Source organism: Pyrus communis, chromosome 3 (assembly GCF_963583255.1).
Source record: "Pyrus communis chromosome 3, drPyrComm1.1, whole genome shotgun sequence".
NCBI classification, from domain to species: Eukaryota; Viridiplantae; Streptophyta; class Magnoliopsida; order Rosales; family Rosaceae; genus Pyrus; species Pyrus communis.
The window spans coordinates 23,183,479-23,209,764 of NC_084805.1; the positions used below are offsets into that span (position 1 = coordinate 23,183,479).

Genomic DNA, 26,286 nt, shown 5'->3' on the forward strand with positions numbered 1-26,286 from the left:
CTTATTTATAATAGCCATATATTTGCTTGGTTTGGCTTGTAATAAGGTTGGGCATGGGCCAGGCCGGGCCCAAATTTGAAGGAACAGGACCCTACTCGTTTTAAAATGTAACGGGGCAGGGCGAGTTGGATAGAGTGATTTTGAGTTTGAGACTTGAACCTAACCTAGTTCGAGGCAGGTCTGCGGGTAGAAGCAGATCTGAGATCAAAATTTGAGGGCTTTGACGAAGAATTAGCAGAAGAAGCAGACATTGGGGCCGATTTGCCAGAGGGCTTGAAGCCGAAATCAGAGGCCAGGAGACCTTTAAAGTCGTTGTGATTGGAATTTCTGGGTCTCATTCTTTCTCTTTCCTCCTCCTTGTGTTATTGGTTTTTGGCTGTACAAAAAAAAAAATGGAAGGATCTCTGAATTCTCTTAAAAGGTAGATGTGGAAATATATGAAAAGTTAAAGAGGTGATCTTGTTGCAAAAGAGAGCAGGGTCTGTGTGGGGATCTGAGGGAAAAAAACTTTGAGAGAGAGACATGAGGTGAGGGATGAGGGTAAAACATGTATCTGGGATTCGATGTGAGGTGAAAGAGATATGGTAAATTTGACGAAATCAAAATCGTAAAATCGAGAAGATGGGTGGTGCGGGTGCCTGGGTTCTGAGATGTCGTCGAGGACTCGAGGAGGACAATCGAGGTTGTTGGGCCATCGTGGTGGTCGCCAAGGCCCAAACTCGCAATGGCGATGATGTCAGGGTGGTGGAGGAAATAACTGACGGAGAGTGACAGAGTGTGGGTGGAACCGTGGAGGGGAGAGGACAACGCGCGAGAGACGGCAAGAGAGAATCGAGTTCGAGGACTCGAGTGAAAGAGTCGAGGTCGAGGATAAGGAGACCTAGGGTAAAACTAACGGATAAAATTGGATGGAGAGATGATCTCTTCAATCTCGTCCGTCCATTGTAATTACAAATGGGCATGTCCAGGGCCCCGTTTTTCTATACATCTGAAAACAAGCCGCCCCTAAAATTTCATCGACCTGCCCCACCCCGCCCTATTTCTCTTATTAAAAAATTAGAAACGGTCCGTACCCATCCCGAACCTTGATCCCATACCCGTTTGCCCACCTCTAGCCTGTATAGTCGAATTGCAATTCTAGCTCGTTGAAAACCATTACAATATATTGACTCAATCTCTGCTAAAGTGACTTGAAGGTGCCCAATGACTGCGTGCTATATCCTTCAGTCGTCTACCCATGAGTTTTTTCAAGATAGGACAAAGCTTATCACTCCGCATATTCTTTGAGGTTGAAGCTTATCACTTTGTGTTGCTAATTTCAACATAGGACAAAGCCTGTCATGTTATCAGTACCACGTGCCAAAACTCCCAAATCAATTCCAACTATACTGCTTGCTTCCCGTCTGCATTTATCTTGCATAAGAAAATGTCAAAGATAATTTCAAGATCATTTCAATAAATTTCAATAGTATAATATTATGATAAAAAAAATACAAATATTATCTGTTAATAATAACGGAAAGTTATCTTAATATCTGAACAATCATCCAACGGCTTAAATCATGTAAATAGATAGTGCAAAAGCGGATCCAAAATAATACCTAAATCCTATATAAATAGAGAACAACTTACATGATAGGGGGTACTCCATCACAATGATTTTCTTTGTCAATAAAATAAGATACAGAGTACGTGAACAAAAATATACACATGCTAGCTCTGCTTAAGCCATCTCTAGTCAAGGACTAGGTCATCTTCAGTCATGGAAGGCTAAACATAGCCCATGACCATATGTAGCCCTCGAAAATTTAATATTTTAAAGACTACTTTTAATGCTAATTTTATGATCTCTAATCACGGCAATATATTTTATTTTTCTTCGCATTTTATCACTTATTGGTTGGAGATTAATTTTGTCAATTCTAGAACTAAATGTGACCTGTAATGGAGATGACCTTACATACGTAACGGTCTTCAAAACCGCAACAATTAAGTCAAAAAGTTGAACATGCAACGAGAGTGAATAGAAAAACACACACACACACATTATCCTGCTTCTTTTTAATAGACAATGTAGAATAATTTTAATTAGAAAATAAATAAAATAGATTTAGTCATATCTTTCTGAGTAGATTCAATTTGTAGACTAAATTTTGTAAACTAAATGATATGGAAGTTGATGATTGAATTATTATTTGATCGTTGATAAACATGCTCATTTTTTATTGATGATACCTCATTTGGTTTGCTAATTTAGTCTATACATTTGGTCTCCCTAGCATTACTCTATCTTTCTAGACTTGTTTTTTCTTTTTTTGTTTCTTCGAGAGGGTTGATGTGCCTTGTCAGCGACAACGCAGATTAAGGATAATTCAACGCTGATAACTGCATGCGCGTGCTTTGATTAACAAAATTATCGACATAATTAATCAATGCCGTGCTTGACTCTTCTTGATCAATTGAGTCTCATCAGTCTCACCGCGTTTAAGGAATCTAACTAACGTTAGTGTAAAATTAACCATTCAGAAGCGTAGAAAAACATGCAGATCAAAATTACCAACGGCTCATAAACAATTATTATACATCTACGGTATCAAAAACGACATATATGCATTTTAAAAGTTAAAATTTTTTGAACTATTCAGAAAAAAACTATATCGTACTAGTGCATAATCATATAATATCCAAAACCAAGTGATAGAGGGAATTGGACTTTGTAACAAACGTACCTAACCCTATCTATCGGTTGAAGATTTTATGCCTTGTGTAGGCAAAGCCATGTGGGTAGTGGTATTAGTGATACCCCATGTACCTTGTTTTGTTTCTAATTATTTTCCTGTCTCAATATTATCTCCGAATTCACTAGTGTGTGTGAATGATCAATATCTGCGGCTATCCTCTTTTAATTTTCATCAAACACCGAATGCTGAGTGTTATAGTTTTATGTTGATACCAAATTAACTCCTAGGTTGAAAAGTGTTAGGAATTTGGCTTGTCATGTTAGTGTCTTATTTTGTTTAGAATTGTATTAAGAAAGGTGCACAAATTCTTTTCCTAAAAAGCATTAGGAAAGAATTAAGTTTTCTTGTACAATTTAAATTTGGAATCCTCTAAGCTTAATTGGGATAGGAAAGTACTTTCCTATCTCATATAGAATAGGAAACCCAATCAAGTTATAGGCATGTAAACTGCACCTTATACCTATAAATAGGGTGCGGCAAGGCTGAAAACATAGAGAAAAAACAGAGACAGCCGATAGAGGAGAAATATTAGTTCTAGGTTTTGCAAAAGTACTGTAACTTTATTGTTAATCAAAGAAACTATGGTTTCTCTATCCAGATAAATCACAACCACAACTGAACGTAAGCAAAAGTTATGCCGACCCAGTGTATATAAAACTTGTGTGTTTCTAGTTATTCTCTAATTTGCTAAATTTAACCTTTGCCGGATACATCAATAGAAAAATTCACTAGAAGAGAGCCAAAATTGTAACAAAAAGACCATTAAAAATACGTTGCAACATATTTAGGTAAACTATGCACAGAGACACATATTTGCCGTTTGTTATTGTCCATCAATGATTCAAATCCAGTTATTTAAAAATTATCAGATTACATATGTTGCGCTTGATAGAAGCCAAACTAGAAGAATAACTACGTATTCAACTAGGAAATCCAAAGAACCCACATGGAAAAGAACACTTGTTTTTTGTGAAGGGAAAAGAACACTTCAAATGAGACAAATTGAGATATATTATTGACTGATAGATGAGAAATGAGAAACTAAGAATACTAGATGATTCATGAGTATGCTACGTAAATGTGATCCATATATGGATCCTGGATAAATAAATGCATACATCAACTGAGAGATACAAATGTGTGTACTTTATTTAACACGAAAGATGAATCTAAGCTGAAACTCTTAAGATTTTATAGATTGGCGAAGGATCTATCACTAATTATATCAATATTGTCCAGAATTTACACATCTCTCGATGCAATTAGAAGTTAAACCACTTAATATAAGTTGTAATAGTTTATTCACCATGCCTCCTCATGTAAGACCACTATTTAGTGAGCTAGACATGAAGCCAATTCCACATTAGTCATCTAAGGTAAACCCAGTAGTACGCTCCGATACCATATTGTTAAGATTCAAAGAGACGGGTCAAATGGTCCAACACAAATATTGTTTCCAGCTTAACCATCTACTCGCCTAACATGAATATGAAATTTATCCTAAAATGACTCGGTGTAATTAAAAATAAAACCACTTGTTTGTACATCGTAATTTATTTTGTCCAATTCTCGATGTGTAATTTCTAACAAAAACGATGAACTTGACTACAAATCATATACAGGCATTAAACCTAAGTAGATAAATGTACCAAAGCCTAAATGTGGAATGCATTAACCATGTGATAAATTCCCTATTAGTATTGTGTTTATTTACGAACATAATTTTCCTTAAACATTTTCATTTTAATCTTGAGTTCGATATTATTTCCTAATATCAAGTTGTGAATTATATACAATTTTTGTTTGTTTGTTTTGCAAGAAGCATTGTTCTTAGAAGAAAAAGCTCACATGAGTGAGTTTTTTTTCTTTGCAATATAAGTAGTAAAATTTCACTTGATGGCAGACAACTTGTTTCAGAATAAAGTTTAGTTAAAAAAAAAAAAAAAAAAAAAAGAAGGATATTTTGTGTGACATCCCACATCGCCCAGGGGAGTGATCCTTGTATGTATATTCCCATCCCTACCTAGCACGAGGCCTTTTGGGAGCTCACTGGCTTCGGGTTCCGTAGGAACTCCGAAGTTAAGCGAGAAAGAGGCTAGAGCAATCCAATGATGGGTGACCCACTGGGAAGTTGCTCGTGAGTTTCCAAAAACAAAACCGTGAGGGAATGGTAAGCCCAAAGCGGACAATATCGTGCTACGGTGGTGGAGCGGGCCCGGTAAGTGATCCGCCCCGGGCCGGGATGTGACATTTTGGATGCGGTCTCTAATCCTTAACATTTTTTTATTAAAACCTTAATAGTATTCAAAGTTTGATCAAGGTCCCTTGACTTTGTACACCTCATTATATTACTATTAATATTTATATTTTTATAGTTTTGACATTAATTGTTTGATATTTTATGAGATTTATAATCCTATAAATTTAAAATCCCTCATTATAATAATATTAGAAATGGTTACAATAAAAATATTCAAACATTTTGATTGAATAAATGGATAAAAATTATGTAAAAATAATAAATAATAAATGGCAAAAGAATGTATCCATAGGGTTAAAAAAAATTAGTATATTTCACATATAACAAAGTGGTACATTAATAAAGAAGAATGGGTACATTATAAATAAATTAGGGTACAGATAAAAGATTAAAAATTATGAGTACAAATGAATTTTTAAAAATATAGGTGCTAAAAGAAATTAATACATGGGTACAAAATAAAACTAAAAAGAAAATACTACAAATTTAAAAAAAAATGTTGCAAATTAAAAGTGGGTACAAACTAAAATATAAATATATGATACAAAGTTTAGGCATAAAACAAAAATATACCATATGTAATTTTTCTATCATTGATTAAATATACAATGTCATGTGACGGTATACACATGGGTAAAAATACAAATAAAACTGTAAAAAATATGGGCACAAAAAGAAACTAATATATGGGTACAAATTAAAAATGAAAACAAAATTGGTACAAATTAAAAAATATTTTCAAATTAAAAATAGGCACAAACTAAAAATAAAAATATATGATAAAAAATTTAGCCATAAACATAAATATACTAATTGTAACATTTTTAACACTAAAGGAATATATTTAAAATTAAAAATATTTTATTATTCAAATAATTAATGATGTTATTAATACCCAAGAACCTTGATCAAAAATTGAAAATGAATAGGATTTTAATTAATGGAGTAACAAAAAGAAGGATGTGAACCTAATTTTCCCAAAAAAAAAAACTGTCATCTTGTTATATCTTGAGGTAAATGAAGGGGTTGTGATTTTCACACATCCTTAGCTACTTTTCCCACACCCCTCCATATTTTTTAATACTTAATTTGTATCCTACTATTTAATCTTCCATATATACCCCTCCCTATTTAATCTTTCATTAATTACCATAAAAAAGTAGGAAGGGTATATAAGGAAGATTAAATAGTAGGATACCAATTAAGTATTAAAAAATAGGAAAGGGTGTGGAAAAAGTAGTTAAGGGTGTGTGAAAATCACAACCCAAATGAAATGATGATTTCTTAACGACAATCGAATTCACAGTAATAAAAGGAAGATATATACATATATATATATATACACACATGTATATTTGCATTGTATTTAGTATATTATGTTGCCGACCTATTAATTTGTTAACATAATATGTTGAATGATAGTGCTATTCACACACCTATTTTTACCTTCTACACACCCTTGTTAACTATCTTCTTCAATTCATTTGATTCAACAATCGAAAATTGAGAGGGGTGTGTGAGAATAAAAATGGGTGTGTGTGTAACACTAGTGTTCGATGGAAAAAATAATAATATAATAAATGCTAAGTCCGGATAACTATCTAACTTTTAGGAGTAATTCTAAATTGGTCCTAACCTTTAAAAACATTGCAAATAACTACCTAAAGTTTTGAAAAATGGATGTCTATTAGGTTCACTTACGTTTAGTGATAACATAGATAAATATTAAACCTACCAAATGACCAATTTTCAAAATGTTAATCTGAAAATTACTTATATACATACTATAAAATTAGGTAGGTTTTTTTATACTTAAAACGAATAATAAATATACATATTATAAAATTATTATAGTGAGTACTAACATGTTTGGTTTATGATATGATGAAATTTAAGAATCCAAAGTACGTGGCAGCTTGGAAGCGGAAAAATGATGATGAAGACCACATATATATGCCTTCCCCGTTTTCAAATCAATCAAGTAGTTAGTTGGGGAATCATGAAACCCTACTTTTAATTCGGGATTTTGAAACCAAAACAAAAGTGATATGATTCTTGTAATAACATAGAGGAACACATGGGGGAGAGAGAGATCTAGAGAAAGAGAGAGAGAGAGAGATCATATATTAGAACTGTTCCAGAAGGCAGGTATGAATGATGGTGATAGCGTACTACTGCTTGCATATCTCTATATATTTAGCTCAATATGAAGGACCATGTGAGTGCATGTTACATCTGCTACCTAGTCAAATGGGTAACATGCCGACAACGTACGTGGCAGTGATTCACCAAAGCCTTCGGATTCAATGATACTAGCTAGTCGTTTCATTGATATTGATATCATAACCTACATATTATGAGAGGAATTATATATAATAAGTGTCAATAATCACTTATTATCTGATAATCTTTGAATTTTACTTAATTAAAATAATGTTGATAGTATCTAGTACTGAATACTAGATGACTAAAGATGTCTTTTTTAAGCGTCTATATTTCTATTTCCGCATAAGAACGTAGTTGAAAATTTACTGTATCGATTAAGTGTAAAACCTTGATAAACACATATAAAAGAAATGTGATTAGGTAAAACAGAGGTAAGCACCTAACCGACAATGACCTTACACAAAATAATAAACACAGATTTGGTGTATGATAGTTGGGGCCTCTCCTCTCTCCAACATGTTGATTTATTGATACTCTGTGCGTAGGGCGGGCGAGAGACATTTGAGGGGGAAGGAGTCAAATCTCAAAGACCCCATACAAATAATGGAAGGCTGTTGCATGTGATGGTTGGTGGGGAAGTTACGGTAGTTATGGAAGTTAAAGTGCCAGAACATGTCATGATAAAAGCAAACGCAATGCCTTCCCACCAACTTAATCCGGGCATGCAATTTTAAGGATGCTTGATATAAGCACGAAATTTCGAAACTTTATCCATCTTTCCCATAATTAATGGCTCAATCATCGTTTGTCTGTAAATTTGACATACATAGCTCGATTCATTACCTATTAACTTAAATCTTTCGAGACAACCAATTAGTTATCTCGTTCTATACATTTTTGTTAGTTTGTCAAGTTAAGCGACATTATCAGTTTAGTCGTTTAACACCACAATGTGTTTAATTGTCTGGCAAAATTATAAGCCGTTTTTTTCGGATTACATTAACTAAGATTACACGTCATCACTTGTCACCATTAGGGTTAATTGATTTAGTATTGTTGCGTAAACGGCCAAGTTATTAACCTATAAAATAAGTTAAAAAGTAACTGATCATACAAAATTAAGATACGAATCAATTGTTAATTGATCTGAGGGGAGGTCTAGTAAGGAGCATGATTAAGTACTGGACCACAATACCTTTAAAAATTCATACCAATAGGTCCTCCTCGGATTCCATCCGGCTCTGTGTGAAATATGCACATATAAACTGATCGAAATATAAAAGTAATTGCAAAAAAACTATAAAGTTGGCAGTTAAAGTTAGGTGGTTTTGTCAAATTTTAAATAATTATTGGGGTCGGAATGGAAACCGAAGGTTGAAGAAAGGAAATCTCCTTTGAGCCTATTGAAAGTCTAAAACCCCTTCACGTGTAAAGAGGGACAGATGAGTGCAGCAAATGTAAAAGCCTTATCCAGAATGCATGCCTATATTAATCAACTTGATGGTGACCCTTAAGATGTTTAGTGAGTAAATAGTCTTAGGTCCAATGGGGTGAAACCACTCAGCATCCTTACAATGAATCCACGTGCACTTTTTGTATTAGGGTTTTTCATTTCTACACCCTTCTTAATGTTGGTCCTTCGTTCTCTTTTGATTGTTCAACACAGTTGCTGGAAAAAAAGGTGTACATGTGATGAACAAGAGATCTGTAGAAATCATTTCCCTTATTATATGGTTTGTTTCGATCATTTTTCAATTTTCCCTACTATTGGATTTGATTAAAGAGTGTATTACTCGGTTTGATTAGATTAAAATATCGCTTCAATAAAGGAAAAAAATTAAAATTTCTCTCTCTTTTTCAGTAATTATTTTATGTTTTATTTTATCATTATCTTTTACAGTTGAAATCCAAGGTAGGTGGTGGTGTCAACCCAGAATAGTGGCCTGCTGCTTTCATGCTTGATGACCAAATTTAGGCTTAACAACAAGAAGCACAACAATCTCTACTTCTGTTCATGAATAATTAAATATTTATATGATTTGAATCATGAATAATTAAATATTTATATGATTTGAAAAACTTGACAACCTTCTTTATATCTTTCAAAAGGTTCATTGGATTCCCACATTTTGCAACCCCTACAGCTTTACAGCTTTTCCCACCATCTGCTTTTGCCTGGGTGGATCCATTGGTGGGCTGAAAACCAATACCTCTTATCATTTTGTTGGGAGAAAGGCATGTTCTTTTGGGCCTTTTTCTTCTTCTTTATTTTACTTCCATTGGCTGAATAACGTCCTACATAACAACTAACTCTTAGTCTAACGGTAATTATCTTCTCGTTCATGAAATTTCGATCAAATTGTGAATGTATCAACCAACTCTATCAATTTCGTTCAAAGGCCCTGTAAACCCAAAAAAATAAAAAATAAAAAATAAGGCCCTCGTTAAAGTTTGACTGCACAGCTGCATCCATAAAAGCAAAGCCATGCATCAAATGAAAACTTGGGCTCTGCCTCCAAATGCATCAGATAAAATTTGGGATTTTATTGGAAGCAACCAGAATGTACAAACAAGGTTCTTCATTATATTGTTCCAGAAAAATGAAAACCAATAAGCTTAAATCGTTTTACGATCTATGTGTACAAATTGATCGTAAGCCACCAAAACTGAACTGGGTTGTTCCCAGATAAAATGACAAACGCACCAGCGTTTCTTCGTTCTATTGAGGATCCCACAGACGGTTGAGCAAGTTAAATCCTCCGAGTAACCTTGATCTATCTTCTAGACTACATAACTTACGGATTTTATGGAACAAAGTGGAATACCAAGGCTAGCCGATGGTTTGATGCCCCCCCGCTCACTATTCATCAGGAAAGGCTCAGCTTCAGTAACTTGTTTCTCATAGCCTGAAGCACAACCTTTCTAGGTAAAGTGTGAGGCATCAGAGAAAATGTGTTTTGCTCTCTATAACGATAATGCCATTGAAAATGGACATGCAGCAACTTCAGGGATTTTGAGCTTCTCCGTGCTTTCTCTAAGGCCAAGGGTCACTGTATATGAATGAGAAATAAAAGTGAGAAATGGAAGGCACATACCCTAACAAGGATAGCCTTCCCGACATGTATTTCATTGTAAACAGACTACGAACAAGGAGAAGTTGATACTCCAATTACATTGAAAGCTTAAGTAAACTTGGTATAAGTTGCCCCTGGTAATTAATATTCACAAGAATGCATATCACATCCACCCAGTCAAAATTCCACATCCATTAGAAATCCATTAGGTCAACTAGTTAGTGTACTGTGTAACTTTATCTTGTCAGCTTGTATCGTAACAAATGTAATTTTATAGTCCAGATTGAGTAACAAACTTTTGTCACATGATAGATAATGAATTACATTCATCCTGAAGCTCATATGTCACATAAACAACATTCTATAATATAAAACGAGCATATATAAAGCTACGTGGTAGTTTTCACATTAATAAAAAAATATCACACTGCTTACCTATGGCTTACAAAGTATACAAAGCGATCCTAAAGAAGGCTAGGACTGGAACGAGTGTTCCCATCAAAAGGCAAACTTGAAGAACTTTCCTTCTCTTCCTTTGGCACAGAAAAGCAAAGTGACAAAGAGTCGACTCTAAAATAGATTCTCCATCCAGAAAGTACACCTACAAAATATAATTTTAGCAAAAAACACTTGATGACTGACGAAATAGCACAACTTGTATCGTTGTTTATGTACCGACCACAGACAATGTAAGTGGTTCAGCTGAATAGACACTACGCCAACATTAATTCACTCCCAAATTGTACAAACTTAGGAGGTACTAAACTGAATGAAAATGGTAGCAATACTAAAGGCTAAAGCATCCCAAAACCTATCACGGGACAAGCAGAACTAAACTTTAGTCTTGAACTGGCTTGGTCATGCTAAGACCACAAAGAAAGACCTCAGCCTAGAGGTGGCAAATCGACCCATTGGGTTGCTAATGAGTACCCATTGAGACCCATTTAGTTTGATTTCATCTTACACTATCACCACCACTACCAATCTCACCTCTATATTAAGGTGATATCAAATTAAACGGGTCTTAACGGGTACCCATTAACAACCCAATGGGTTGATTTGCCACGACTACAGTCAGCCCATGGTCAGCTTGATGGATTAATCAGGGTAAAAGTTGGAGCAGGCTTATAACAACTGAGCTAGGCTTAGCCCAAGCTCATCGGGATGAATTTTGGCCTCACGTATATGAACAACCTCAGCCAGATCATTCTCAAAGTAAGCTCAACTAACAGCATCTTAGGCTGCACAGAATAGGACCACCTTAACAGGAAGAATATGAGACCAAACTTGTTTCTCTTGGGGAATCTTTTAGGCTAAATTTACAATGTTATGGCCGACTAAGGGTGATAGGAAGGCCTTAATTTCATAAAAAAAAAAAGTCTATATTTGCATGGATCTGATGTGGCTAAAAGCATTATTAGATAAGCACGGGTATTGTGTTGTCTTTTCTCTGTTTGGAGCAGTCTGGGTTACACTCAGGTTCTATTGATGGTATCTTTGTATATCTTTTGGTGCTTATGGAGTGGAAGAAAGAGCAGGGCATTGATCAAATAGATCTCCATGCTCTTAGCAGCAAATAAGCCTACTGCTAGCCATGTGAGGTAATTTCGCAGAGGAAATGTGGAATTTGAGGTTAATATCTACGTGATTAAATACTATTGGTTCCTAGGCCTTACAAAACCTTCCTCAAATAATCTCTCTGCAAGCCAGACGGTATGCATGCATGGACATTCAATTTTGATATCCATGGTCATGCAGGGTTCTGATCAGGCTTGAAAAATCTTAATAAGACAATAGTAGAATAAATAAAATAAATAAAAAACTTACGGGCAAACTGTTGAGAAGGGCAAGTGTTAGAGAGACTTGGAATGTGCATATCAAAATCCTCTCTAGTACATTTGGAAGATATGTAACCAAGGGAAATGCCCAGCGAGGTCGATATGCAGTTAACTGAACCGAGCGTGCCATGAAGATAATGTCCCCAACAAACACAAAAGTCCCGCCACAGTTAGATTCCATGCCTTCAGATGTTCTTGAATCCACAAAAGATTTTCTTCTAACTCGCAAGCATTCCAGAGAATAGGGCCTTGAATATGTGACCTCAACCCATACCAAGCCTGGAATTGGAATTGGACTTGAGCAGGACTCGTCCTACAGGCATCAACAAATTGAATTTATTTGCATTGAAACAAGTAACTGAATTCCTAAAATTGCATCTTTTGCAAACAACAAGATACCGACCTCTGAACATATGCAGTTGCTGCCATTTGTTATAATCGCCGCCCATCCGTCACCGCACTTATTAAGTTTGATCACATCCTTGGCATTCAAGCAGTGGGCTTTCTCAATACTAATTGGATGACCATCACCTAACAAGCTTGCATAAGCACAGGGAACAGTTGTAAATGCAGTAAGATCATTGGGACAAGAAGACTGGTTATCAGCGATGATAATCTGCTTGCTTTCTTCCATCATAGAATTAGGCACACAGTACCCCTTCCTTCTATTGGCTGTCCCAAAGCCTGGGACATCTATGGAATGGTTTCTATCTCCAAGTGCCAATTGATTTATCAGAGATGTCATCTCCATCCATTCTTGGACATTATGGATAGGTACACCATCCACCGACACAATCACATCACCAGGTGACAAGTAACTGGACAAAGGCGATGTAGAAGGTACACCCAAAACCTATTTCCAGACAATCACAAAATATAGAAACAAACAGGTGATCAAAATTGTATTCCTTTCGGACCATTTTGATATCGACATTGTCACAAAAACATAACATGAATTCATTATACAATTCAATACGCTAGTAGTCAGTGATGTACCATGGGGCTGTCACCATGTACGTAAAACGGAAACAAGATGAAGGGCAGGAGTAGTAAGGCGAACCCACAAGCCGCACAACACTGCGAAATTCGAATACAAATCAGCATTCAATTCTGCAAACAAATTAACCCTTTCGATAAATAACCAAAACGCAAGTAAGCATACCACTGCGTTGTGCCAAATTCCAGCACAATATATCCGCAGAGCAGCAAAACAAGACAACTGATGCAGAGACTCCGAATCGAAAGCCACCAGAGCACCGGGAAACAGAAACGCAACGAACACAGCAACATACTCCATTTGCAGGCACTCACTGCTTGCAATCAAGCCTACGTTTCGCTTCAGAATAATCAAAAACAAAAACCCAAAAAGCACCAAATGCATAAAAGGTTAGGACTAAGAAAGAAACAGGACAAGGAGAGACCTTGCGGCCGCGAGAGCATGACCCAGTTCGTGGACAGCGACTGAAATCACGGTGGCGGTGATAATATAGGCTGCGTCGGCGATTGAGGTGCCGAAGGAGGAGAAAAATCTCGCTGCCAAGTCGACGAAGAAGCTTCCATGGAAGAGATTGAGAGCTCTGCCGAGCTCCCATATGAGGAGGAGGGAGGCGGAGAAGAGCAAGGTTAAACCGAATCCAACACCGACGGAGAACCAAGCCCTGAGAATCCGGCAATGGGTCTTGCCGAAATGGAAGAGGGGTTGGTTGAAAGCCCAGAATTTGAAGTCGCAGTAGCAGCAGGAGACGGTGGTCGAGGAAGGAGGAGGCGGCGGAGATGAGTTTGCGGGGGAGTGAAGGGGTAGAAGACTGCGATGAGTGTGAGGTTGTGATCTTGATCTGAACCTTCTCACTCGCCTCCCCTCCATTGTTGTTCGGTCCCTTCCACCTCTCAAAGACCAAGTTCCTCCCTTTTGTAATTTGGTAAGATGTGTAATTTGGTCAACCTTATTTATTTACGGTGGTTGGATTAAATAAATGGAACAAAATTGACGATTAAAATTAAATATGATTGTGTAAAAAAATTTAAAAGGTGTGTAAAACTCACTCTCATTTTTTTTAATTTGGTGATTAAAATTCTAAAATTCACTCAATTTTGCCCTAAAGTCCTTTATTTTAGATGGGATGCTCTGCTAGTTTGTCCCTAAATTTTATAGGCATTTTCAACTTACCATTAACTAAGTTTTTGGAAAATTACATCATTTTCTCAAATCAGAAATTTAAAGTTTTTTAAATTAAAAGAGTGGAGGTTTTGACATTGAGAAGAGGTGATATCACTAGACAAGTAACTAATTGGTGAAAATTTCACAGTTTAATTCATTATAAGATCTATTACTAAACGGCAAAATCATAGATAATCACATGTTAAAATTTGAAATGTCACAATTTTGGGTAAAATAACAAGTGTTTTGTTCTCATAAATGCTTGAATTCTATATATCTGATTAAATTTAGTAGAAATTATTGTAAATTCATAACAGAATTATTGAAAGCGATGTGTTTGAAATAATGTTTGACAAGAATGTCTAAAAGAAAGAAAATGTTTGACAGAATGTCCCATGGACATATGAAGCCAAGAGCAACTGCACAAAGTGGCATAACGATAAGAAGAGAGGGTGGGAATTTGGAATATAGGAAAGAATTAGGGTACCATTCCGGCATCCAAATTCCAAAAGGACCAAATAGAAAAAAAAGAGATGTAAAAGTTGAAGGAAAAAAAAAAGGTAAAAGCCAAAGACTTTGACGTTGTTGGAACTGCAGACTCCCTGAGCGACACGCCATGTCAAATTCTCAAGTGCAGATCCATCTCGGCCATTTCTGCATTTTCTGAGCTCTCTATCCCGACGCACAGATACTGAGAGCAGAGGCCACAGACGCCACAAAAACCCTCAAATCTTCAAACCCAATTCAGTCCCAATGATTCTGTTGCAGTCCCACTCAAGATTTCTCCTCGACACCTTGCTCAATCGCCTCCAAAAGTTCGTTCCTTTTCCCAATTCAACGGTCCAATTTCTTCTTTTTCTTCTTCCTCATTGTCACCCTCTCATTTTTGTATGGTTTTGCAGCATCGAGAAGGCGGTGGAGGCGGACTACCACTGGGCCGAGTTCGACGACGTTCGCTACCACATTCAGGTGATAACCCAGAATTCAATTTCGGATTTTGAACAGTTTTGGTTGGACGCGTTGTGTAATGGCATTGATGTTGTGCAGGTGACGATGAAGAACCCACATATATTGTTGCTTTCGGTATCGCTACCGACTCCGCCTCCGGAAACTGTGTTCGTGGGTGGCCTTCCCTCCGGAGCTATAGAGGCTATAAAGGCTGCATACGGCTCGGTGGTTCAAATTCTTGACCCCCCAAGAGATGGGTTTAATCTTACCTTGAAGCTCAATCTCAACAAACTTCCTCCAGATGAAGGTTCAACGAATTCCTTTTCTAAGGTCATTATAAAGCTTGTCATTGCCATGGATATATGTTTTCAAAACATTTATGAGATCTTGTTAAAGCCAGTCAAGGCAATGAATAATTGTCGTCGGGGTGTTTTTTCTGGTTGCTAATATTCTTTTCGAAGTTTTTGTGTTTTAGTATGCATTTAGCTTGTTAGACAAGATTGGCTTGTTTCCAGATAACTTTAGCTTCTTGGACTTGCTTGGTTCATTGGTATAAAACCCTTATTGGACTGCTTGGTCCATTGGTGTAAAACTGAACATTGTCTCACCTTATTTGGGTTGCTTTAGATTCTATTCTACTAGATTATCCACTTTCGGGCGTTCCTTTTTCTTATACATTCCAATTTTATGTATTTATGTATTGATTTTTTTGGCTGACTTCCAATTTTTCCTTTTTTGACTTTGTTATGCGAATGCAATTTTGCGTAGAGTACAGACATGCTCTTTTGCTAAAGATTGCATCTGTAAGAGAAGTGGTGCTAGGCGCTCCATTGCGAGGGGTTCTGAAGAAGCTTGGTGCAAGGAATGTTGCGTCCAATACTGATGGGCTTGTCGCTCTTTTGCATCGACCAAACGAATCCTTTTTCCTTATTCCTCAGGTAAACTTACATATTAAGGCTAACAAATTATCATTTTGCTCTTCGTTGCTTTTATGTTTTTGCACTTTAGCTACTTAGAGAGCTGTTGAAACCTTATTCTGATAAACCTTGCGATGTTTTTTGCAGGTAGACAAAGTCACTGTAGTGTTCCCGATGAGATTCAAGGACTCTATAGATATTGTTCTTGCAACTTCCTTCTTGCAGGTTTGATAAGTATATGATCTTAAATTGGAAATATGAATTTTTTACCCGGGAAGAGAATGTGAAGTCTATTAATTATATGTTGATGAAGTTAACAAGGTTTGCTAGATACCTTAGATAATGCTAGCTTGTTGAACTCTGCTACCTCCAAGCTATGCTGCCTTGGATCTATATACTCTTGTTTTGATGTGTTTTAATTGCTAAGTGTGATGGTTTTATTACCATTTAGGAATTTGTGGAAGCAAGACGTGCGGCTGGACTTAATAGCGCCCCTCCTTGTTTGTGGTCTCCTACCCCTCCTTTAGAACTAAAGGAAGCTCCCACTGAAGCACTGTCTGCGAATGCAGGATTTGTCACTTTTGGTAATGTCAGGGAAATGGGCAGTTTGTTTTTTATTTTTCATTTTAATAAAATGTATGGTGTACCAATGCAGTTATTTTCCCTCGTCACGTGGAAGGCAAGAAATTGGATCGAACAGTTTGGAGTTTATCAACTTTTCATGCTTATGTTAGTTACCATGTTAAGGTGACCTTTTTCCCCTAAACTTGTTACTTCCACCCTTTGTCCTCATCAACTGAACAAATTATGTCATACTACTTTCTATTGATAACCGGATATGATATGATCCAGAAATCGTATAAGTTAGTAGCTTATGTGCAGGAAGTAAGATTTTTTTCTTTGTCGTATATGTTTTTGCTTTGTCTGATTTACTCTTGTTTGCAGCCCATCGTTCAGTTTTCCTAAACTTCATTTATTAGTAATGTTGGACCAACTTTTTCATGCTATTAGTCTTTGTCCTGCACAACTTTTTTGTCTGTCCGTCTCTGTCCGTCTATAACGTACTGACTATGATTCCTGCTTGGAAGCGTACTATGTCATCACTGATTAATATGTATGTATTTCTTCATTTGATATGTTTGATCTCAATCTCCTTTTGTGCATATTCTTTTGCAGTGTTCAGAGGGTTTTATGCATACAAGGATGAGACGTCGCGTGGAATCTTTGATTGAGGTAGTATTTTCTCTTTCCAGTATAGTTTAAGCTACAGTATCTCCATTTCTTCGGTTGCTTGATAATATCTTGAGTGGTTCTATATTAAAACCCCAACGTTCTAAAATTTTTAAATTGATTTTTCCCTGAGAAAAGAGATCTTGAATGAAAAATGGAAATTTTTTCCCCATCGTCCACCCTCGCCTTCTCCCTCCTCTCTCGGTACATGCACATGTTTTGTTAACTTGACCGATCAGTATTTTGTATCACAAGCAAAGAGATCGAACACAGCTATTCTTTTACTTAGGTTTGATCCCTAGTTTGCAATGAATCCCATCTGAAATGAAATAGCACAAATGGAAACTCATAGCCTCAAATGATGCGAAGCCACGGAGCCAAATGTAGAGGATTGGTTTTAAGGACTGGGGAGACAAACTGTGTTGAGTCTGAGCTTAGTTTGCATTCTGTAATACAGCATTTTACTTTAGTCTATTATAGTGCGGCAGATAAGTTCTCTGCCGTTTTACCCAGTTGCATTGACAAATGTTTAAAATCTACATTTTTTTTTTTCCCTCAGGCTCTTGATCGTGCTAAACCCGGCATGGAAGATGGAAAGAACGCTGCTCAAAGTAGATCCTTCAAACGGCTGGTTTGTAATCAATTTAATTCTTTTTCAAAAACCATAGTGATGAAATCGGTCTACTCTTGCTGAAAGACGGATTTCTCTTAATGCGTTGCATTGTAGAGCCTGAAGGAAGCCAGGACCAACTCAAGCTAAAAAAGGCATGGTAACCAGATGGTAAAAGGGACATGCTCCTACTGGACCTCAAGAAAGAATGTCGTCAAACGAATTGCTCGAAGATATTAGAGAACCATTGTTGATGCAAGAACAAGTGGTATGTGATTTCTCTAGAAGTGTAAAAGAGAAGAATATATACGTGCGCTTATGTACTTTATGAACAAATCGTTATTTTGTTAAATTGCAACATTGGATGGTCTCATATATTATTATGCGATTGATAAGTACAAACTAGAATTTTTATTTAATTCCAGGTTAATACATAATTGTCTGTGGGAACATCTTTTGAAAGATAGAGTTCCTTTATTTGTATCATAGATTGCAAGTACAAAAAACACAAAGCAGAAAGTAAAAAACACCACATATGCATGGTACTCTCAAACTCAGAGAAAAAAAATCTTTTTGAAATGAGCCACTTTCAACGCGATTGCAAGTGTTATCTTATGTCCTCCACTATGTCTTCAACATATGAAGACTAAGGTCGAGCGAGGATAAGAAGTTGCCGAAGATTGCAAATGTTGGGAAATATGTCTGCTAGAATAGTTGGACCATAACCATAGCATATACAACATGAAAACATTTTGAGTGTCCAATCGATTGTATTATTTCATTTGGCTGTAATAGGCCGTGTTTGTGACACACTAATAGGGAATAGTCATTGTAAAATAGTCAATCATGGCCCACCCAAGCGAAAGCCTACCAGAAGTATCATAAAATAGCCATTGTTACATTCGTCGTTTTCTTATTTGTTATTCACTAATAGGAAATACGAATTTTTCTATGGAATGATATGGGTGGCCGTGGAAGTCTTGGCACACCAATTAGTAATTGGTGGAAAGGGTTTGGAAGAGAGAAGAGAGAGGGAATTGGCAATGCAATTGAGGATCATATGTTTTTTTAATACTAGCAATATTCCAAACTTATTCATCAAACATCCAGTGCAAGTACATTCGTAAATTCCAACAAAAGGAAGAACAAAAAATAAAAATCACACAGTACATGTATTTTGTAGTTATTTAAAATTTTCGGAGTTCAAGAACAACATTCATATTTCTACTCTAATCAAAACTTCCTTTGAAAACGAGCCATTTGCACTGCAATTGCTAGCAGTACCTTATCTTTAATGGCATCGAACCATCCAAAATAAGCATACCTCCATGTCTTCTTGACAACTAATGTGCCACAGACACCCCAAAAACCTACGATAAATCCAAGTGCCATGCTAATGTAGAACCAAAACTTATCATTTCCATCTTCATGATCATTGTCTTTTGTAGGAGTGTGATCATCTCCGGGACACTTGGTTGAAAGAGGAACCCCACACAGCGACGGGTTACCCTCGTAAATGGATGGATCCGTGAGTGTCTGAAGCTGGTTGCCCGAAGGAATTCTACCAGTCAAGTTGTTATAAGACAAGTTCAAGTGAGACAAGAACGTCGGAAGTGAAATACTTTGAGGAATCTCTCCTGAAAGGTGGTTGATCGAAAGATCAAGAGCTTCGAGCAACTGCAAGTTCCCAATCTTTGATGGAATGCTTCCTCTCAATTGGTTCATCGACAAGTTCAAGTTATGCAGTTGAGCGAGGCTGGATATTTCTTCAGGGATTTCACCTTCGAGGTTATTCGATGAAAGATCAATGCTTCTTACGAACATTATAGTCTGCGGCTGATAGTCGAGTTGTCTTACTTTCACCACTGATGTTTCTTGGTCATAATAAGCATACAAGTCATAAGCACTGAAATTTCCATGCGTCAGAGCACTCAGTTTATTCAAGCACTTAGGAATAGTCCCTGAAAAGTTGTTGTGTGCAAGGTCTAGGATATGAAGGTAGCCAAGATTGCACAGCTGTTGGGGGACTTCTCCGCTGAAAAAATTGGACCGCAGTCGTAAGATCGATACCAGTGGCACCTTTGATCCTATCCATGAAGGTATTTTTCCAGTGAATTTGTTATCTCCGAGATCAATATGCCTCAGAGAAGTGCAATTTTGCAAGGAAAGAGGAATTTCACCATCGAAGTTGTTGTTGTTCAGCTTCAACCCGAGAAGAGCGCCCGGGACACCAATCGAACTAGGAAGTTTGCCTGAGAGATTGTTGTGTGCAGCATCTATGACCAAGATCTCATGCAACTGACTCCATTTTTGAGGAAATTCTCCTGATAACTCATTGTTTCTCAGCGAAAGGACTAGCAAGTTTTGCATGTTGCAAATGGAGCTTGGAATAGTACCATTCAAGCGATTCTCCGCGAGATACAATGCCACCAGTTTTGGAAACCTTTCGTCCAAATTCGAAGGAATGTGCCCGAAAAATGAATTCATTTTAAGCTCAAGGCGGATCACGTGGTTACCAGACCAAAGTGGGAATGGCCCATCAATTCGATTGTTACTCACATCCAAAATTAGAGTATTCCGAAAATTCAATTCCAATGGAAGGTTTCCAGTGATTTGGTTGTAAGATAAATCCAAATATTCGACCTTGGAAGATAGTTTCAAGAACCAGTGCTTTGGTATAGAATCAGAGATCCCAGTACCCCGAAGTTTGACAAAGACTAGTTCAGTTTGAGATTGAAGCCATACCCCAAAGGCTGGACCTACTTTACAGTACCCAATGTTGATTGTGTGAAGCATGAAAGGAGGTACCCAATTATAAGACACATTGAAACTGAGGTGAATAGGTAGAGTTGGGAATTGATCCACTCTGCCTAATGCAAAGTATTTCAATTTTGTGAGGTTCATGAAATGGGATTCAGTTAAAATGCTTACCCACGAGTTGAATGACAGATCGAGATGAACTAGCTCAGGGAGTTGCCCTAAATTTTCAGGAATAGACCCATTCATAAGATTGTTGTAGAGGCTGAGATACTTCAAATTGCGTAGCATCCCCAAAGACGCCGGCAAATTGCTTTGCAGCATATTAGAAGACAAATCTAGCGACTCGAGTTTACTATTGGGACAACTTGATAATCCGTCGAACAGCTCTTGAATCCCCCCATCAAATTTGTTGCTGGCAAGATTTAAGGTCTTTAGACTGCAAAGATTTTCAAGCATGGGAATTCGACCTTCAAGTTCATTGAAAGATAAATGAAGGTGTTCAAGTGATTTGAGGCTCTCAAGTTCAATGGGAAAGGGACCAATCAACGAGTTCCCACTTAAATCAAGTTTTGTGAGGCTACCAAGACTGAAAAACCAATCAGGAAATGGAAACTTCAAATCATTATACGACATATCAAGGACCAAAAGTGATTTGAGGCTAATGTTTTTGAGTGAGAGTGGAAGGCTTTCGATTTGGCATGATGGTAAGTGTAATTCTAGTAGGGAGGGAAGCATGTTAACATTATGTAGCCAACTTGTGTTGCTAAGGTCCAACCCTTCAAGATTGAGGTATTTTAGGGAATAGAGACGAGAAAGCCAATTCAAGTTTTCGGAAGGTAGTTCAAGTAAGGAGTAGTCAGACTCTTCACTGAGATCAAGATAGTTCAAATTTGACAAGTTACCAAGATGAGGTGGAATCTCTCCTCCAAATGAAGCTGAGGAGAGATTGAGATACCTCAAATTTTTTAGCTGGCCAAAGAATTCGGGAATGTGAATCCCTCGAAAATCATTCCGGCTTAGATCTAAGTAATTCAAATGCTTGAAGCTAAGCAAAGAAGGATTTATCTTACCACCCAACGACGAGTACTCCATCTCATCTTGCGCTGCATCAAAGACCGATAGTGTATATATGTATGGATTCTGGAGACTCATCTTTTCGACATGACCTGTGTTGTTGTTACACGAAATTCCTTTCCATTGGCAGCAATCGCGACCGACCCAAGAAGAAAGCCTGCCGGAAGGACCAGTGAGATCTTCTTTGAAGGCGAGAAGCGCACGTCTCTCTTGGTCGATGCATTTGGCAGTTGGAAGTGCATCACCAAGACAGACTCTAGGAGTGTGTAGATATGAAGAGGCCAAAAGCAAAAGGAGCAAACAGTGGGCAATATTGAGGTGATAGGTGGGATTGCATAAATTTGCAAAGCTAGACATTGTTCTAAGAATCAAGTTTTCTTTTCTTTGTTTGGTGCAAAATGCAGATGGCTACTGAGCATAAGAACCGAGTTTTTATGGAGGTCGAAATTAGCCGCCGGATTTCAAGTGTTCTATCCACTTGCATGTTTACCACTTGCTAGTCCACTGAATTTGACTAGATTAGCAAATAGGGATTAAAACAGATAAGAGTCCACCATGTAAAGTTTTGGCATCAAAGTCTTTGTTGGGTTGGTGGGTTTCTGAAAGAGAAACGAGTAACCATTTTTAATTAGCACTAATCAGGACTTATTGACTTAAAGTCTTGGTAAATGGCATATCACTAATAGTTAATCATAACTGAATCTTTGTAGTAAAAAATAATTATTATGTGTGGAAATTCAGGAATAAAGTCTAATTTAGTTTTGCTCATGGTGGATTGTCCTTGCAGTCGGTTAATGTAGCCATTTTCAACTCACTGTATCTCGGATTCAAACATTTCCCTCACATTTTTGTGTATATCGCTTTTCAAGTTGGTCTTTCTGTGTGCATTTTCCTGTGTGCTTCTCATTCAATGAACTTACCTCTCCTTCCTCTGCCTTTTTCCCACTTTCTCTAGAGTACTGAATTTTTGGTGGGGGCATCTGCATTTTTTATATTTGAACACTTGTATTCTTGTTGGAAAATTTGTGCAAATTATCTAAACAGAAAAAAAGAAAGGAATTGCATACCAAGCTGACATTTTTGGTGCGTTCTTTCAAGTTGGTCTGTGTGTGCATTTTCCAGTTCCACTCATCTTTCTGTTGAACTTTCAACTGAGTTCCAATTTGATCATAATATTCTTTGAACTTTCTTCTCTTTCCTATGTCGTCTTCCACTTATTTCAACTTTCAATTTCTCCACACTATATGTTCATGGTTCAAAGGCATTGTTCCAGTATTAAATTTAATTTACTCTTTTTAACAAAATTGCAGACACTACAATTCGCGTAATTTCTCATACTTCTTCCCAAATATCCCCAAAGAAATATGCACGATGTTTGCCTTCTATGGAACTTGTATTCGAATACTTACTGGAAATTTCAAGAAAATATGGAAAAACATGATTTATTTAGTAGCTTGCAGTACATTACACATACATGATAGTCATAGATAAACTAAATACGTAGTACATGAACTTGGTAGTTAGCACTTGGCTTGTCGTATTTTAATCTTGAGAGATTTTCTTCTCGAATCAAAGTTTCCTTTGAAAACGAGCCACTTTGACTGCAATTGCTAGCATTACCTTATCTTTGATGTCATCGAACAATCGAAAATAAGCATACCTCCATGACTTCTTCACAAGCAATGTACCACAAACACCCCAAAAGCCCACGGTGAAACCCAGTACCATGTTGACATAGAACCACAACTTATTATTTCCATCTTCGTCGCTGTCTTTCGCATCTGTAGCAGTAAAAGTCTCATCTCCTGGGCACTTAGTTGAAAGAGGAACTCCACACAGTAAAAGGTTGCCCTTGTAAATGGAGGGATCTTCGAGTGTCTGGAGTTGGTTCCCAGAAGGAATCTTTCCAGCCAAGTTGTTATAAGACAAGTTCAAGTGAGATAAGGAGGTTAAAGAAGACAAACTTTGAGGAATCTGTCCTGAAAGGTGATTTTGTGAGAGATCAAGAGTTTCCAGCCAACGCAGGTTTCCGATCTTGAAAGGAATGTTTCCCCTCAGTTGATTTCTTGACAAGTTTAAGGTACTTAAAGCAATGAGGCTTGTTATTTCTTCAGGGATTTCACCTTCTAAATTATTCGATGAAAGGTCGATGCTTTTCACCAAGAACAAAGTTTTGTTATATACGAGTTCCCTTCCTTTCAACGTCAATGTGGCTTGCTCAATATAGCTTTCATAGTCAGTGGCATTGGAAAAACCTTCCACCAAAGACGTCATATTCTTCAAACACTTGGGAATGGACCCTGAGAAGTTGTTGTGACTAAGGTCTAGGATGTCAAGCAATGGAAGATTGCACAACTGGTCGGAGATATGTCCGCTTAATAAGTTGGATCGCAATCGTATGAAATACAACCCGGGTGCATTTGATCCTATCCATAAAGTCATATTTCCAGTAAATTTGTTCCCTCCAAGATCGATACTCCTCAAAGAAGTGCAGTTTCGCCATATAGAAGAAGGAATTGTGCCCCCAAGATTGTTATCATTCATCTTTAATACATGAAGTGAGCTTGGGACACCCATCGAACTTGGCATATTACCTGAGAGATTGTTGTATCCAACGTCGACAATAAATATTCGGGGCCACACACTCCATTCTTGGGGAAATTCTCCGAATAAATGATTATTTCTCAGAGAAAGGATTGACAAGCTTTGCAAGTTGCAAATGGATGGTGGAATTGTGCCTTCCAACTGATTATCAGAAAGATACAATCCTTGCAATGTTCGAAGGAATTGGCCCTGAAAATGAATTGCTTTCAAGATTAAAGATGGTAAGATTGGCGGACAGAAGTGGGAGTGGACCATCGAATCGATTATAGCTCAAATCTATATGATATAGAGTTGGACATTTCAGTTGGAGTGGAAGCCTTCCTCTGATATGATTGTATGATAAATCCAAATATTTGAGCTGCAATGATACCTTCAACAACCACTCTTCTGGTATGGTACCCAAGATTCCAGTACTACGAAGGGTGACATCGGAAAGTTCAGTTTGCAACTGAAGCCATGCAGGAAACTTAGGACCAACACTGCAATTTGTAATGCCAACTGTGTAGAGCTTGAAAGGAGGAATCCACTCATGAGTCAGTTTGACAATGAGCGACATAGGTCGATATGTAGACACATCAATAGATCGTAATATTGTGAGATTTGTGAAATGAGATTCTGTTAAAATGCCATCCCATGAATTCCCGTACAAATCTAGGTGAACTAGCTCGAACAATTGTCCCAAAGTATCGGGAATCGGTCCAATCATATTGTTGTAACTGAGGTTTAGAGTTTTCAAGGATGACAACTTTCCAATAGATTCCGGGATTTTACCCCAAAAATTTTTGAACTCGAGGTTTAGAGTTTTCAAGGATGACAACTTTCCAATAGATTATGGGATTTCACCTGAAAAATTGTTGAACTCGAGGTTGACATATTGCAAGTTGTGTAGCATCCCAAGGGAGTCAGGCAACTCATCTTCCAGCTTATTAGAGGACAAATCCAGCGATTCCAATACACTATCTGTACAGTTTGAGAAACCACTCAAAAGCCCTTGAATTCCCCCATCAAATTCGTTTTCTTGAAAGTTTAAGGTCTTTAGGTTGCAAAAGTTTAGTTTGGGAATATGACCTTCGAGTACATTACCAGAAAAATCAAGGCCTTCCAGATATTCGAGCCTTGCAAACTCACGAGGAATCGGACCAGTGAAATAGTTGAAATCTTGTCCACTCAGATTGAGTTTTCGAAGACTAGTAAGATTAGAAAACCAGCTAGGTAGTGGAGAAATGATAGAATTCATTGACATATCAAGTACCAAAAGTGAAGTCATATTTACGTTTTGGATTGAGAGTGGAATCCTTTCAATTCTGCAAAGAAACAAATGCAACTCTAACAGCGAAGGAAGCATGTTAACTGCAGATAGCCAACTTGCTCCCGCGCTGTGAAGATTGAGAAAGTCGAGATTGAGGTATGTTAAGGAAGAGAGGCGAGGAAGCCAATTCAAGCTTTCGGAAGATATTTTCAAGTAATTCCACCCGAGGTCAAGATGGTTCAGGTTTGACAGGTTTCCAAGGTTAGGGGGAATTTCTCCCCGAAAACCTGAGAAGGAGATATCAAGATAATTCAAACTCTTAAGCTGGCCCAAAGACTTAGGAATTGGATTCCTTTCGAAATAATTATTCGAAAGATCGAGTGTTTCCAAAGACGACAAGTTTCCAATAAACTCTGGAATCTCAGCTCCCTCAGATGATAATGCAGAGGAGAGGTTAAGATACCTCAAATTTTCAAGCAGACCATTGAATTTAGGGAGTTCGAAACTGTTCCCGCTCAAATCTAGGTAATTTAAGCGCCCATTGGGTCACCCATCTTGGGATTGCTCTCACGCGAACTCGCTTAACTTCGAAGTTCCTACGGAACCCGAAGCCAGTGAGCTCCAAAAAGGTCTTGTGCTAGGTAGATATGAGAATAT

At 37.3% G+C, this 26,286-nt stretch overlaps 3 protein-coding genes and 1 pseudogene across 5 annotated transcripts; 1 reads left to right on the top strand and 3 right to left on the bottom strand.

Annotated features, from left to right (window-relative positions):
- Nucleotides 1-9,691: 9,691 nt before the first annotated feature.
- Nucleotides 9,692-13,974, bottom strand: LOC137730006 (membrane-bound transcription factor site-2 protease homolog). 3 transcript variants are annotated; one of them, XM_068469065.1, is made up of 7 exons: nt 13,501-13,974; nt 13,242-13,389; nt 13,076-13,156; nt 12,483-12,932; nt 12,069-12,392; nt 10,677-10,842; nt 9,692-10,217 (listed from the first exon to the last, which is right to left on the bottom strand). In XM_068469065.1, exons 1-6 carry the CDS (start codon nt 13,941-13,943, stop codon nt 10,684-10,686), a joined length of 1,605 nt encoding a protein of 534 aa, XP_068325166.1. In that variant the 5' UTR covers nt 13,944-13,974; the 3' UTR covers nt 9,692-10,217; nt 10,677-10,683. The 3 variants fall into 3 exon arrangements, with proteins under 3 accessions (XP_068325166.1, XP_068325168.1, XP_068325167.1); XM_068469067.1 differs by having other exon boundaries at nt 13,242-13,405; nt 13,501-13,653; XM_068469066.1 differs by lacking the exon at nt 10,677-10,842.
- Nucleotides 13,975-14,818: 844 nt separating this feature from the next.
- On the top strand, nt 14,819-18,376 carry LOC137729465 (actin-related protein 2/3 complex subunit 2A). Its single transcript, XM_068468424.1, has 10 exons — nt 14,819-15,052; nt 15,140-15,206; nt 15,285-15,492; nt 15,954-16,123; nt 16,250-16,327; nt 16,554-16,686; nt 16,758-16,849; nt 17,279-17,335; nt 17,892-17,963; nt 18,060-18,376. The coding sequence occupies exons 1-10, from the start codon at nt 14,991-14,993 to the stop codon at nt 18,090-18,092; spliced, it is 972 nt and encodes a 323-aa protein (XP_068324525.1). The 5' UTR covers nt 14,819-14,990; the 3' UTR covers nt 18,093-18,376.
- A 270-nt stretch (nt 18,377-18,646) lies between these two features.
- LOC137729464 (receptor-like protein EIX2) lies at nt 18,647-22,223 on the bottom strand. Its single transcript, XM_068468423.1, has one exon. The coding sequence runs from the start codon at nt 22,131-22,133 to the stop codon at nt 19,176-19,178; it is 2,958 nt and encodes a 985-aa protein (XP_068324524.1). The 5' UTR covers nt 22,134-22,223; the 3' UTR covers nt 18,647-19,175.
- A 1,011-nt stretch (nt 22,224-23,234) lies between these two features.
- Nucleotides 23,235-26,157, bottom strand: LOC137729967 (receptor-like protein EIX2; annotated as a pseudogene).
- Nucleotides 26,158-26,286: the final 129 nt, after the last annotated feature.

Excerpts from the sequence above, each read along its gene's own strand:
- LOC137730006 (XM_068469065.1), bottom strand. The coding sequence starts at position 13,943 with ATGGAGGGGAGGCGAGTGAGAAGGTTCAGATCAAGATCACAACCTCAC. Across the intron at positions 12,933-13,075 it reads TACATGGTGACAGCCCCATG|GTTTTGGGTGTACCTTCTAC; the intron begins GTACATCACTGA and ends GTCTGGAAATAG. Across the intron at positions 12,393-12,482 it reads GCAACTGCATATGTTCAGAG|GACGAGTCCTGCTCAAGTCC; the intron begins GTCGGTATCTTG and ends TGATGCCTGTAG.
- LOC137729465 (XM_068468424.1), top strand. The coding sequence starts at position 14,991 with ATGATTCTGTTGCAGTCCCACTCAAGATTTCTCCTCGACACCTTGCTC. Across the intron at positions 16,687-16,757 it reads TGCAGGATTTGTCACTTTTG|TTATTTTCCCTCGTCACGTG; the intron begins GTAATGTCAGGG and ends GTACCAATGCAG. Across the intron at positions 17,964-18,059 it reads GTAGATCCTTCAAACGGCTG|AGCCTGAAGGAAGCCAGGAC; the intron begins GTTTGTAATCAA and ends GTTGCATTGTAG.
- LOC137729464 (XM_068468423.1), bottom strand. The coding sequence starts at position 22,133 with ATGTCTAGCTTTGCAAATTTATGCAATCCCACCTATCACCTCAATATT.